We start from the raw sequence: 13,057 nt of genomic DNA, 5'->3' as shown, positions 1-13,057 counted from the left end.
GGAAATACTTGGTTAAATTTTTAAAAAACTATAGGCGACACATTTGCTATCCACATGACTCTACCTGGTCCAGATTTGTAGTTTTGTGCAATTTGGCAGGAGCAACTTCCCTTTGCACCTAAGACAACAGTGGTGGGGCTCCATCCTGGAGGATATGAAAGAAAGTGTGACTACTGAGAGAGATTTTACCACTTTTCCAGATGGACTCATAAGATATTTTTGCATCAACTACTGGAAGCAAAGCTGAAGCGGATAGGATTTTGTTTTTTTTTTTTTTTTGTGCTTCAATCAGTTTTGGTGGTCTCAGCCTGAGCTCAAAGCATCACAAAAAACAGAACCCAAATCTTCACTTCTCAGACCAAAACTAAGATTTCTATCAGCAAGCATGGAAACCTCTTCAGTTCTGTCACTCTCTCAGCTCTCTTTTTTCTTACCAAAATCTTACAGGAACAAAGCTTATCCTTCTTGGCCATGCAAGAAACCAAGAACCACTCAACCAACTCGCTTGTACTGCCAAAAGATGTATGTCCCTGGTGGGTGTCAGACAGAAATATACATCTTTGTGTTTCTTTATCTTTTTTAAGTTTTAATTGTTAGACGTATAATTGTGTAGGATTTGGAGAAGCATCACCAGAGAAAAAGGCAGCAAAAAACCTGCATGATTTCTTCACTTACATTGCTGTTAGAATTGTCACTGCACAGCTAGAGGTTCCTCCTTTCCTTGCTGCTGAAGTTTCATCTGTTTTGTTTATAAGCCTATGATTGTTTGTTTGGATGATTTCATCTGTTAACAATTATTTCCCAGAGCAGAGCTATAGCCCCGAAGCATATGAAGAGTTGATGGAGTTTTTGAGTAGGCATTCCTTGAATGATGGAGACAAATTTTGTGCTGAATTGATGAGGGAATCTTCTAGGCATAAGGGTTTGGGTAATGCTAACCACACATCTCTTACTGGTTCTTAATTTTCTATTTCTGTTGTTAATTCTTCCTCTCTAACATTATATCCTTTTTTCTCTCAAACGTGCCCAAATCCTATGATTCAAATCACACCATCATGTCCGCATTACAGCTATGCGAATCTTAGAGGTCAGCACACTTTTTGTTCTTGTTCAAAATTTCATTTTTTTTTATCCAGAAATGCCAGCCACATCTGCATGTATTGATCAACAATAATCTGAATCTATGGCAAGCTGCTGTAGGTTCGATCTGCGTACTGTAAGAATGATTTTGAGTGGGACAACTTGAAGAGATTATCAGTGGAGGTCAGAATTCAGTCATTTTGTTTCTGATGCTTCTCGCCATTGATAAATGATGATGGATAATTCTTCTTATTGTTTCGTGGTTCTTTGGCCTCCTTTTTACAGATAGTTGATGAATCAAACACAAGGCTCATGAGAGATTATGTTGTCGAAACAAGCCCCACTAAAGAAAATGAGAAGTGATCAATCTATATGCACCAGCTGTTGTGTCTGTCAGAATCCATCCAGTGTTCTGGCCTGATTACACCATATACCTATGTTATGCAATAGAAATATCCTTCTGATATGAGCTATGATAGCCATTCGAATGGTTAAGGTTCCAAAGTTCGATCGCAGGCGTTGGAGACCAAATTATTGTAATGTATGAACACAAGAGTTAATTAATGAAGATTACGCTAGGTATCTTTTTAATGTAATGCTTTCTAGTATTCAATCCGTGTACATTGTTGACACTTTATTGGTTTATTTTTCCATATAAAAAGGAAATTGCAAAACAAATATACAAGGTTACAGAAACAAACACAGGAAGTGAAGCAACAAGAAAGACGTCTTCTGTCAACCTGGAACAGAGTGTGGCATCTTCTTGAACCTTATTTGATCAAAGCTCATCCAAGACCATAAATTGAGCAAGACATGAGCTTCCCTTCCTTTGTATTCTTAATAATCTACAAATGCAAGAACTAGCTAAACTGGAAGCAAAATTATGTACTGGATGTTTATCCTGCAAAGCTAATCTGCAGTCGCCTCATGTTCCTTCTGTGGCTACAGACAATAACCAAAAAATTAAGGCTTTATCCAACAAAAGAACTGAGAAATACAAGGCCATCTCCACCACACCCGGTTATTAGACCTCTGTGTCACTTACTACACATGACCTGTCATTTCTATGAAACAAATGGAACAACTTTATGAGGAAGTGTTCTTTGTACGTAAGGAAAAGAGAGTTACAATTATATGCACCAAAGGCAGAGAAAGTTACAATTTCAATCAATATTGTATGTTGCTTCAACTGCCATGCCTCGTGACAATTTGGTTCCTTTGACATTTTCAATTAGAAATATAACCTTTTGCAGGGGATTCAAAGCCCCTGGCCAGCAGTTTCATTAGACTTAAATGTTAAAGTTCTCTTACCTGGCACACAACCGCATTAGAGGGGGCTTCAAGGCAGAGAGTAATTCAGCTGAACTGGTCCACTCATAGTTTGTTGATGTCAGCAAGTTCAGCATCACTTCCATGCCCTTTTTTCCAGCACAAGTCCCCCTACAGACTGAAGTGTGTTATCCATCTATAGCATTTTGATGCAAGTTCTTAATTGGTCATAGTTTTAAGAAACATAAGAGAAGCAACTGTTGATACTATGATGAGACAATGATATCATGATGATTGGTCCAAGATGACCTTTGAGATGTCATGTACAAAAGCACTGCAGTTTTGAGGAAAACAGAGAGCAACAAGGATCATGAATCCATATTTTATCTGCTGGAGACTGGACCTGCCACCTTTCAATGTTGTTCAATGAGATTCTTACAGCTTCTTTCAACACAAAGTACTGTTGTACAATATAAGAGGATTATACTGCCTTCATTAGGTGGCAGGCTTCTGATCATCCTAAATTATCAGAATGTATGACATATTTGCAAAATCTGTGTACATATGTTTTCCATGCTGGTAAAAAACTGCTAAAAGCCCTTGGTAAAAGAAAACGTTTAGGACTCTTTAGAATCTGCTTCAGTTGGGAATTAGTGAAGCATGATGGTGCAAAAGTGGAACTGAGATGAAAAAATAAATTGCTGAATGAGGGAATTAGTTGTCTAATATGTGTTAGGATGGTAAAACAAATTGTAGGAAATGACAGCTTAGAAAGGATTGATGCTTGAGTATGACCTAGAAGCAAGACAAAAGAGGAAGCTTTGAAGCAGCCTGTGAGAGAGACATTTTTTTAGTTTTATAAGAATACTATTCCAGATGCTATTGGGGAAAAGACTCTCTCAAGGATACAAACCACAGAATAATCAAAATTCGAAGAGACGGATAACAAATAGAAACTTACGGAGCAGAATTCATGAGCATTCTTTCTTCATCTGGTTCAAGTAAATTCTCCTGAAAAGTGGAACCAGATCCACCTGCTGGTTGTTCCGTGTTGTCTCCTTTAGCAAGTACTGATTGAGATGCCAGCTTAGATAGCAACCATTGCATCTATCCAGGGATTGGGCTTGGTGTTGCAAATGTCTTTGTAGAATAAATGAAAAATGTCAGCAACTAATAGAATCTCACAAGACAAAATACCTTATTTAACCATGAAATTCCAGAAAAAGCAAGGATTAATTATAACTTCTTCATTTCCAACAAAGCTACTAATATCAAGTGACTTTGAATGAGCAGAAAAATGTAGTCTTAGCAAACACGTTCCATTCTTCACTCTAGTGAAGCAACAAGGTTTAAAGGAAATTTTGTTGAATAAAGATACCGGAATTTCAATTTTAAAAGGATGAGAATGAGAAAAAAATACTTACAGATACTTGTGGCATATCTCTTTTCACCAATGTGATCACACGTTTAATAAGAAACTTCCCTAGATTGATCCCTGCCAAGCCAGGCTGTCAACTTTCTGTAAGTATGTAATTAGATGAAAAGGAAGAAGATGATCAAAGTTCATTGTTCAACACTCTGTTATTGATAAAGCATTGCTGTCATCAATAAATACTCATGCACACTGAAAAACACTTGTAAGTTACAACCATCATGTCTATGTACACATTAGTAAAAGGTGCATATGGAAAACAAAAAACAGCAACTACTATAGGGCACATCATCGGGATAGAAGAAGAAGCTTCAATGCAAGGGCAGGGTAAGTGTTTTCTCTCGCAAAAGATATACTGGAAAGAATAGTTCAACTAAAGGCAAAGGCTCAGGCAACAAGAGAGCAGAAATACATGGTGTGGTAGTATATTAGACTTTAGGCATGCCATAATTGATAATCAACCATCAGCGGACAAAATTTTCACAACCAGACATGCCTTCAATCTGAAATCAATAGAGAATAGACAATTTTAACTATTCTTACCTGAGTAGACGATATAGAATAAAATAATGCACAAGTGGCCTCAGGTTCGGGTATGGAAGGATCATCCCACAAAACTTCCTGTTAGAATTTAAGAAATTGTTAGCAACAATAAGGTAAAATGGAAACTTCAATTTGTGAAACGAACCTGTATTGTCTGAGCCACATTCTTCAGAAGCACAACTTCTATGAAAATAAGGGGCTCACCTAAAAAGAAATTCATTTTTTTTATCACAGCAAGTACATAGTTAAAGGTTCTTTTAAAAAACCCAGAAGCAACAGTTTCATGCATAGATGCTGTAACTCCAATTCATAATGTATCAATCTAGTCCCGTGATTTCTGGTGAGCATTTTATAATTTGCTTGTGACAGATTCAAGCTCTTGACTTAATATATGCACTTCAAATTTACTGCTAAAGAGGCTGATTAACACTATTTTCATTTGTGAGGTTTCTGCCTTTCTTGCATTGGTAAGGGTAATCTCCATTAAAAAATTTCATCAGTGATGTGTGCAGGATATGAAACAGTTTGTGAAACATTTCACATCGCATATCAATTTCAAAGGAAGTGAAATAATTGGTCTAATGCTATGAGGTATGGACCATCTATCACCTGTATCCATAACATTAACCAGATGTTAAGGGAAAAAGGTAGATGAACTGGATTGTCCACACAAGCAGTGAGAAGATTTGCTAACCTGGTATTGATGCATGCAAATACCCAAAACAACGGTGGTCAATGCCCAATCTTCTTTTAAGATCCAAAAGATTGTTGATTGGATGCACAGCCTGGATGAAACAACACCATTAGAAAATGCACAACCTAAACAAGGAACAATTACATCCATGAGTAGTGCAAGACAGGTCAAGGAATCACACCTCATAAGCCACAATTTTCTCCAGCAAAGAAGCAGAATCATCCCATGTAATCTGGTGAAGCTCCAATGCAGCTGGACTAAGCCAAGTACTAAGTTTCTCCTTTAAGAAGTATTCTAATGCTCGCAAAGACACAATATTTTCATGTCTGCACACATAAAGAATCCACGAAGGAAATTTCAATCTGTCATTGTATATTGTGGTTGGTACTCCAAGAATTTAGCGTATATTAAAAAGTTAATACCATCCGTAACAAGCTAACAATAATGATCAACCACAAGTTTCTTTAAAAAAAAAATTATGCATCCTAACTGTTTAATTTGCAAGACCTTGTACAAAGAACCATTTCATTTGCTAGGGAATGGAATTGTGTAAAACTGCTGGGAGTGTAACGTTAAAGCATGAAAAGGTAGAACCTGCGACACTTTGAAAACAGTGTTTATGGTTATTTCTATGTTCAACATCCAGTACACTCAAGGCTTGTTTAAGAGTGTGGTAGAAGTTGTGTCTTTTACTCGGAAATGCATTACAATAATATTTAAAAAAAAATTATTTTTGATATCAACACATCAAAACAATCTAAAAATACAAAAAATAATAATTTTAAACAAAAAGAAAATTTTCAAATTTTGGGCATACAACATTTGGCTGCATTGCCAAACGTCGTCTCAAAAGACAACCCAAATGAGAAGCAAAGGCTTTCTTTTCCCTTTTTCCATACAAGTTTCTAATAAATATGTGTTGCCAATAACATGACATTCTAAACAGATAAAGATCCGAACAAAAAATCCATGCAAATATGCAGGAAAAGAAAAACATAACCTTACTCGAGAATGGACAAGATATCAGCTCGAAGAATCGACAAGAACTTCAAACCCCCAGTATGATTATTAAGCCGTTCAAAAAGAACATCATACATCGGCTTCAGAGCTTGTCTCAAGTTTTTCTCAATCCAATAGAAAGCAGAAAACAATGCACTCTCATCATCAACATTACTTGATTCACCTTCATTACCTGAAAATCAAAACATCAATACCCCTCAATCTCACAAACCTCAACACTAACACACCAATATTAACATATCCAGCAAAAGCCTCACCACTTTGAAGTTCAAGGCCAGGATATTGCTTCAACAATTCACTAACTTGATTCCTATTAAGATCATACTCTTTTGCAAGCACAAGCAACAATTTCTTCCGATTTTCATTCGAAAGACTAAAATAACCCTAAAAACCACAATTTACATCATCAAATCAGTACTTAAACAACAAAATTAATTACAAATTCTTAACTTTTTACATCTATATCTACCTCAGAGAAATCATCAAGTACAGCATCCAAAGATTCAGTTTTGTTCAAAGATATTGCCAAGTCCATGGAATCCTTTACTACATCAAAATTCCTATAAAATCAATATAAAATAACAAAAAGAATTATTTAATTTATAGAACAAATAAAGTAATCAAAACCCATTAAATATAATTAAAAATCAACAACAATTAACATTAAAAAAAATAACAAGACCTATCAGTATGATTTCCAAAAGCACTGGACTTGATGCTTGAATCCGCTGAAGACCCTTCATTTCTCGGAGGATTAGACATCATTTGACTTATCCCATTCTGTTTTCGAAAAAAACAAATTCGTATTTTCAAAAATTAACAAAAAGATTCTTAAAATTTTGAAATAAGTTACAAGAAATCGATTATCCTTTCTTGTTCATTTATAATCACAACACTTACAGTTTTTTTCATTAATTATTTTCAGTTAAATTAAATTTTAATTTAATTTAATTTTGAGAAATTGGAGGTTTCTCTTTTGCTTTCGTTGTTGATGATGATACATTGCTGTCCACGAACTGAACCTTATCTTACTTGACTCCGCATCTTTATTGTCTAAAGCACATACTTATTAAACCCGGCCCGGGATTAACCTGGTCAAGGAACCGGTCCTGAGTTTTAAAATAAGTTGGTAGAGTATAGTACCCACATAATTAAATATGTTGGCATGCATGAGATTAATCCAAAACAAGAAATAATAAGCTTTATACTCTATATTATTTCACAAAAAATGTTTGTCGACAGCTATTTTCAACCTCAAAAGTGTGGTGCTCTTGTGTTCTCCTACTTTTAATCCATATCTTATAATTCATGAAAATGACAAGAACTAGGTGGATTTTTGCCAGCTGTGGGATTCTTTGCCTCCATTCTTGCATTAAAAAAAGGTTGAATGAATAAATACAATAAAGTTCTGTCACTTTAGTTGTGCCCTTCTTTTCAATGCATAACATATATAGTTTCAGCATCAACCGACTTTGCTAATAGTTACTTTTTCTCTGCGTTCTATAAAAGTTATTAAATTTGTATGGTCTAAATGGTCATGAGTTTTAAATCTCATCATCTTTATTTATTTAATAAAAATTAAACACAAGATAATGTGGGTCTGTGTAAGTTTCAAGCGCAAATGCTTTCACTTGAGGAGGTGTGTTAAAAAATAAAATAAATCATATCTTAGAACCTCACCTAATAGCTTAAATTATTGAGTTGAAATGGTTCTTTGACAGAATCCATCAAGTCAATTAGGTGATATCGAGTTAATCTTTATGCAATTTAATTCTTTTTTTACTAGAAAAATATTAACAATACCTTTAATGTTTCTATTGTATGTTAAAAAGAAAATTGATTTGACTCGCGGCATTGAGTGGGTCAACAATCTAGTAATTACAAAAAAAATTTAAAAGTGATCAGGCTTTTACTGTAGCTTTAGACACAAAATATTGTTGATTGGAACAGTATAAATACATTTTTGCCCTTGCCAAGAAAATTGAGTAAGCCTGCAATTAGGGATAAAATTGTCTTTTTTTCTAAATGAGACATTCATCATTGCAAAATTGATTCGGGACAAAATGGTCCGAACATATTTTTTTATGTATAGTGTGATGATTATTTTGCCTTTAAAAGCAAAAACAATTAGGCTTTAGGTGAGGGACTCTTTTGCCTTTTACAAAAAAAATAATAATAAATAGCTAATTTACAATCTCACCCTTAGGAGAGGAAAAAGAAATTAGCATGAGTCTGCCTTCTCTGTTTTTATTTTTATTTTTTAAAATAATAAAATCATAAAATTACCTTTGGATTTTGAAAAAAAAACTAGGACTATTTATGAGGATCTTTTTGTCTTTTTATATTTTTTGTTACAATTTCTCAAGTGGAGTCAAGGGTAATTGAGTATTTTAATATGCATAAATTATTATTTAAATTCAAAAGTGGTTAGTGCTTGTGGTGTGCAAATTGCAACAAGACGGTGTTCGATGCACCTCACCTCCCTAATCATAGTGGCAAGGCATGCTCGCAGCCGTCACACGAAGAAGCTACAGGCTACGGCTGCAAGTTTTTCCCTCCCTCCCTCTTTCCTCTCTCTTTTTCTAGAAAACTGTGTCAGCCATTGCAAAAAACATAAGAAAGTTTGGCTATTTGTTTGTTAAGTTAAATTATATTCTTATTCTTTTGATTGCAATGTATTTGGTCTTAAATTATTTATTAAGTTAATTTGTTTTTCAATTTCATCCATTGACGCTTGATTTTTATATTGGATTAGTCTCCATTCCTTTAATTGCGATGTATTTGGTCTCGAATTATTTATTAAGTTAATTTTTTTTTAATCTCATCCTTTGATACATGATTTTTATGTTAGATTTGGTCTTTATTCTTGTAATTGAGATGTATTTAGTCTTGAATCATTTATTGAATTAATTTGCCTTTGAATTTCATCCTTTGACATTCTATTTTTATATAAAATATGATTCCCATTCTTTTGATTGTTATTTTTATTTGTCAATTTTTCCTTGTTTATTTACATAAATGATTATTAATTTATTTAATGAAATACTTGCATATGCTTTTCAATTTATACTTTTAATTTTTTATGTTAAAAAATACATTGAAGCAACCTGCATAGCTAATATTTAAAAAAACAAACATTATGACCCACGGCGAAGCGGGGGTTAAATGGCTAGTAAGCCTAGTATAATCTAAAAGAGTGGTGTTTTAATTGTGCACTACCTCACAAAATGTTTTCCTAATTTCATACACTAATATTTAGTTTATTGGAGATTAGTCTTCATTATTTATTACAATTTATTTTATATATGGTTAGATCAGCCTCATAACTCATTACACGAGTTTGGCGAGTTAACTCAATTGACTCAAGTTTTTTTTGTCTTTTTCAATGAACAATTTTTTCAATTTCATCCCTCAACATTTGGCTAATTGGGAATTAGGCTTCATAATTTATTTTGATTTACTTTCTATGAGGTTATCTCAATCTCATAGCTCATGTCATAAATTTGGTAGGATGACTCAAGTTTTATTTGTCTTTTCTAATTGGCGTTTCTTTATATTTTGTCCTTCGGCATTGGATTGATTATAAATTAGACTTCATGGTTTATTTTGGTTTGCTTTTTATAAGGTTATCCAAATCTTATGGCTTATGTCACGTGTTTTGCGGGTTAACTGAGGTAAACTCAGGTCATTTTATTGTGTCATGTTTTTATTTTTTATTTTTTATTTTTCATTTTCAACTTTTAACAATGAGTTTATTAAGAATTAGGTTTCATAATTTGTTTTGATTTATTTTTTATAGGGCTATCACAATCTCATGATCTTAGTCGCGAGTTTAGCAGATTAATCTAGATTGACTTAAGTTTTTTTTTTTGTTTACTTTCTGTAACGATATCTTGATTTCATGACCCGGGTCACAAGTTTAGCATGTTAATTTAGGTTTTTTTTTCAATTTTATTCTTTAACATTGGATTGGTTGAAAATTGAGTTTCATAATTTGTTTTGATTTGCGTTATATAAGGTAATCATGGTCTTATAATTCGGGTCACGGATTTAACAGGCTAACCTGGGTTAGGTTAGATAAATCCAATATGTTTGTATTTCAATATTATTTAGAGAAAAAAAATGCTATTTTGAATTTTTATTAATCAAACTATATTTTTACTGATTGTCTAAGTTGTTTTTTAAATACTTCAAGTTGATTAAATTATACAAGGTCAATCTCCATAAAATTTTAAAAAAATTATTTCCTCGCAAATTTCTAATAATACCTGGATATTTCTTTGATATATTAAAAATAAAATTTAATCAGACCTGTAAATACAACTATATAGTTAATATACTAATGAAAAATGCACACGAGGATGTCAATCTCGATGCAGAAATGAAGGGACCGGCGGAGGCAATCACTTTAAAACCCTGACGTCTATCTTCATGACCAGATGAATAATAAAGAAGCAATGGGGCCTATGTGCCAAAAGGTCGTTGAAAAATAATTACAAACAGTGAATCAAATAATGAGACTTTGATGAGACCTGCAACCATGGCCAAAATATATAAGGTACCGATTCCCCAGAAGCTTACCCTCCACGCTGGCTCGGGGATGTTCTTAGAGAAGAGCTGGGGTTCGAATTGGTAAAGTTATCAATTCATTAGTTTAGCGATCCAGCTGATTATTTATCAATTCAATTTAGTCTTGTTTATTATCTAAAAAAATATTTTTTTCATGTTTTCTTTTAAGTAACATGTAATGAGTTAATTATCAAAGAACCATTTCAATCTAAAAGTTTAAGTTGTTAGGTAAAATCTCAAGATATGATTTATATTATTATCTAACACACCTCCTCAATTGAAAATCCTCTTGACTTGAAACTTACACTTGCCAATATTATCTTGTGCTTGATTTTTTTATCAAATAAATAAGGATAGTGAGAATCAAATTCGTGACCGTATAGTCATCAAATTCTGATATCATGTCAAAAAATCATCTTAACCTAAAAGTTTAAGTTGTCAAGTGAGGTCCCAAGATATGATTTATATTATTTTTTAACGCATCCCCTCAAGTGAAAGTTATTTGGGTTTGAAACTTGCACATACTCACATTATCTTATGCTTGATTTTTTTATCAAATAAATAGGGATAGTGAGATTCAAGCTTGTGATCACATGATCATCAAGATTTTAATACCATGTCAAAAAACTATCTCAAACCAAAAGTTTAAACTGTTATGTGAGGTCTAAAATATTAGTTATATTATTCTATAACATTGATTTTGAATCATTTTAATGGTTTAATTAGACCAACAAGACAAATCATTCTTAATTGATTTCCACTTATTCTTATTAAATGAATTATATAAACTTGGAATTGAACATGTCGGTTTGGAATTTTAATTTCTCTCAAATCTTGTATAGACTATTAGTTTATCTAAAATATGGTGAATTTAATTTCAATTATACAAGTAACGATGTTATTTATAGCACAAACAATATTCAGATGTAAATAAATACATATCATTAATTTAATTTTTTTTTATTTTTTTTTCTCCTTATTTCATTTGTATCACGAACATATTATTATTTATTTTTTAAAACAATCATTTAAGTTTTCAGGAATTATCTTCATGGTGACCTCAACACCAACTATAATTTGTGTATTCTAGCAATATAAATTTTTTTTTAGTATAGGGTGAGGGTAACCTTGAGTCATTTTTTTTTTTACGACTAATTAATTCTTTCTTGATTGAATTTTATATAAACTTATAACATTGATATTTAATAGTATTTAACGAATCTAAGATAGATTACGAGCATATTTTTGCCTTTCAAGGGAAAAAAAGAATAGGATTTTTTTGCCTTAGCAAGTAATCTTTGATTCTGAAATAATTATAAAAACAGGTCGTATCTAAGTACAACTTACCGGTGGGAGAAAAGAATTTTTTATCTGTAATTATTAAAAATGTTAAGTTCGTACACTGTATATACAGTTAATAATTATTAAAAAACTTTAGGACCCAATTGAGATAAAAAAAAATAAAAAAAATTGTCTGGGGACTTAATCAAAACTACGTATATAGTTGGACTTTTTTGAGGTTCTTACTTTCCCAAACCATTGATTCATGTTTTCCTTATTCTTTTATCATTAACCATACTCTAAATGCGTGGGAAAGTAACAGTATTTTTCTCACATCTTTTATGCATTAGTGTTTCACTGTTCATTGCACAGTGTATAGTGAAACTCTTAATATTTTTATTATTATTTTTTTTTTTTTTTTTTTATGTCTTTATGGTTTTTTCTTTTTTTTTTCTTTTTAATGAATTTTTGTTGTTTATTTTAGTTTGTTAATGTTATTTTTTTATTTTGTTATCAGACTTTTATGACACGGAACTCGGGTTTGACGAGTTAACCAAGAAATGTTTTTTTTTTTTTTTTTTTTTTAATTAATTTTTTTCATTTAGTTTAGTTTGTTAATGTTAAATTTCTTTCTATTTAATTATCAGACTTTCATGACATGTATCCTAGGCTTGACGGGTTAACTTGATTTAACGGGTTAACACAATTAATTCTTGGTTAACCCATTAATTTTTTTTTATTCAATTATCAAACTTTCATGACGCGAATCCCAGGTTAGACGGGTTAACCCAGTTAATTCAGATGTTTTTCTTTTTCTTTATTAGTTTTTTTTGCTTCCTGTTGGTTTTTTATCTTTGTTTATTTCTTTTCAATTATCACACTTTTATAACACAACCTTATAGCCAAACCAACATCCAAGGCTCTTGGGTCCAGTATTGCAGCCAGACTTACTTAAACTTGAGTCATGTAAATTTAATATTATTATTAATATTATAAATATTATTATTGGGTCAAGCGTTGCAGCTAGACCGAGGCTCTTGGGTATATCTTTGCAGAAAAACCTAACACTCTTAGATCTTAGCCTTTTTTGATATTTTTTATCCAAGAAAAAAATATTAATCCATGGCGTATGCCTTTGTTTTTTCTTTTTCTTTTTCTTTTTAGCATTT

General features: G+C 32.3%; 2 protein-coding genes across 4 annotated transcripts; one reads left to right on the top strand and one right to left on the bottom strand.

Annotated features, from left to right (window-relative positions):
* The first annotated feature begins 216 nt into the window (after nucleotides 1-216).
* LOC118061352 (chaperonin-like RBCX protein 1, chloroplastic) lies at nucleotides 217-1,676 on the top strand. 3 transcript variants are annotated; one of them, XR_012171304.1, is made up of 6 exons: nucleotides 217-533; nucleotides 614-708; nucleotides 811-928; nucleotides 1,024-1,087; nucleotides 1,192-1,263; nucleotides 1,366-1,432. XR_012171304.1 is itself a non-coding variant. In XM_035074782.2 (6 exons), exons 1-6 carry the CDS (start codon nucleotides 386-388, stop codon nucleotides 1,441-1,443), a joined length of 519 nt encoding a protein of 172 aa, XP_034930673.1. In that variant the 5' UTR covers nucleotides 226-385; the 3' UTR covers nucleotides 1,444-1,676. The 3 variants fall into 3 exon arrangements, 1 of the variants encoding a protein (XP_034930673.1); XR_012171303.1 differs by having other exon boundaries at nucleotides 218-533; nucleotides 1,201-1,263; nucleotides 1,366-1,435; XM_035074782.2 differs by having other exon boundaries at nucleotides 226-533; nucleotides 1,071-1,087; nucleotides 1,201-1,263; nucleotides 1,366-1,676.
* A 356-nt stretch (nucleotides 1,677-2,032) lies between these two features.
* On the bottom strand, nucleotides 2,033-7,086 carry LOC118061351 (uncharacterized). The gene is given in 13 exon segments (XM_073412802.1): nucleotides 2,033-2,144; nucleotides 2,392-2,520; nucleotides 3,311-3,489; nucleotides 3,774-3,857; nucleotides 4,325-4,402; nucleotides 4,470-4,528; nucleotides 5,019-5,109; nucleotides 5,200-5,344; nucleotides 6,024-6,210; nucleotides 6,296-6,422; nucleotides 6,508-6,598; nucleotides 6,721-6,818; nucleotides 6,939-7,086. Coding segments are annotated over 13 exon segments (1,320 nt in total). The 5' UTR covers nucleotides 6,951-7,086; the 3' UTR covers nucleotides 2,033-2,104.
* Between the last annotated feature and the right edge of the window lie 5,971 nt (nucleotides 7,087-13,057).

This window comes from Populus alba, chromosome 11 (genome assembly GCF_005239225.2).
Source record: "Populus alba chromosome 11, ASM523922v2, whole genome shotgun sequence".
Classification (NCBI taxonomy): Eukaryota; Viridiplantae; Streptophyta; class Magnoliopsida; order Malpighiales; family Salicaceae; genus Populus; species Populus alba.
The sequence above is the reverse complement of the archived record's forward strand: the minus strand, read 5'-3'. Positions and strand labels throughout refer to the sequence as shown.

Bases quoted from the DNA above. Each gene is read 5' to 3' on its own strand.
- LOC118061352 (XM_035074782.2), top strand. From the start codon at position 386: ATGGAAACCTCTTCAGTTCTGTCACTCTCTCAGCTCTCTTTTTTCTTA. The intron at 534-613 runs GTGGGTGTCAGA...ATAATTGTGTAG, and splicing joins CCAAAAGATGTATGTCCCTG to GATTTGGAGAAGCATCACCA. The intron at 1,264-1,365 runs GTCAGAATTCAG...TCCTTTTTACAG, and splicing joins TGAAGAGATTATCAGTGGAG to ATAGTTGATGAATCAAACAC.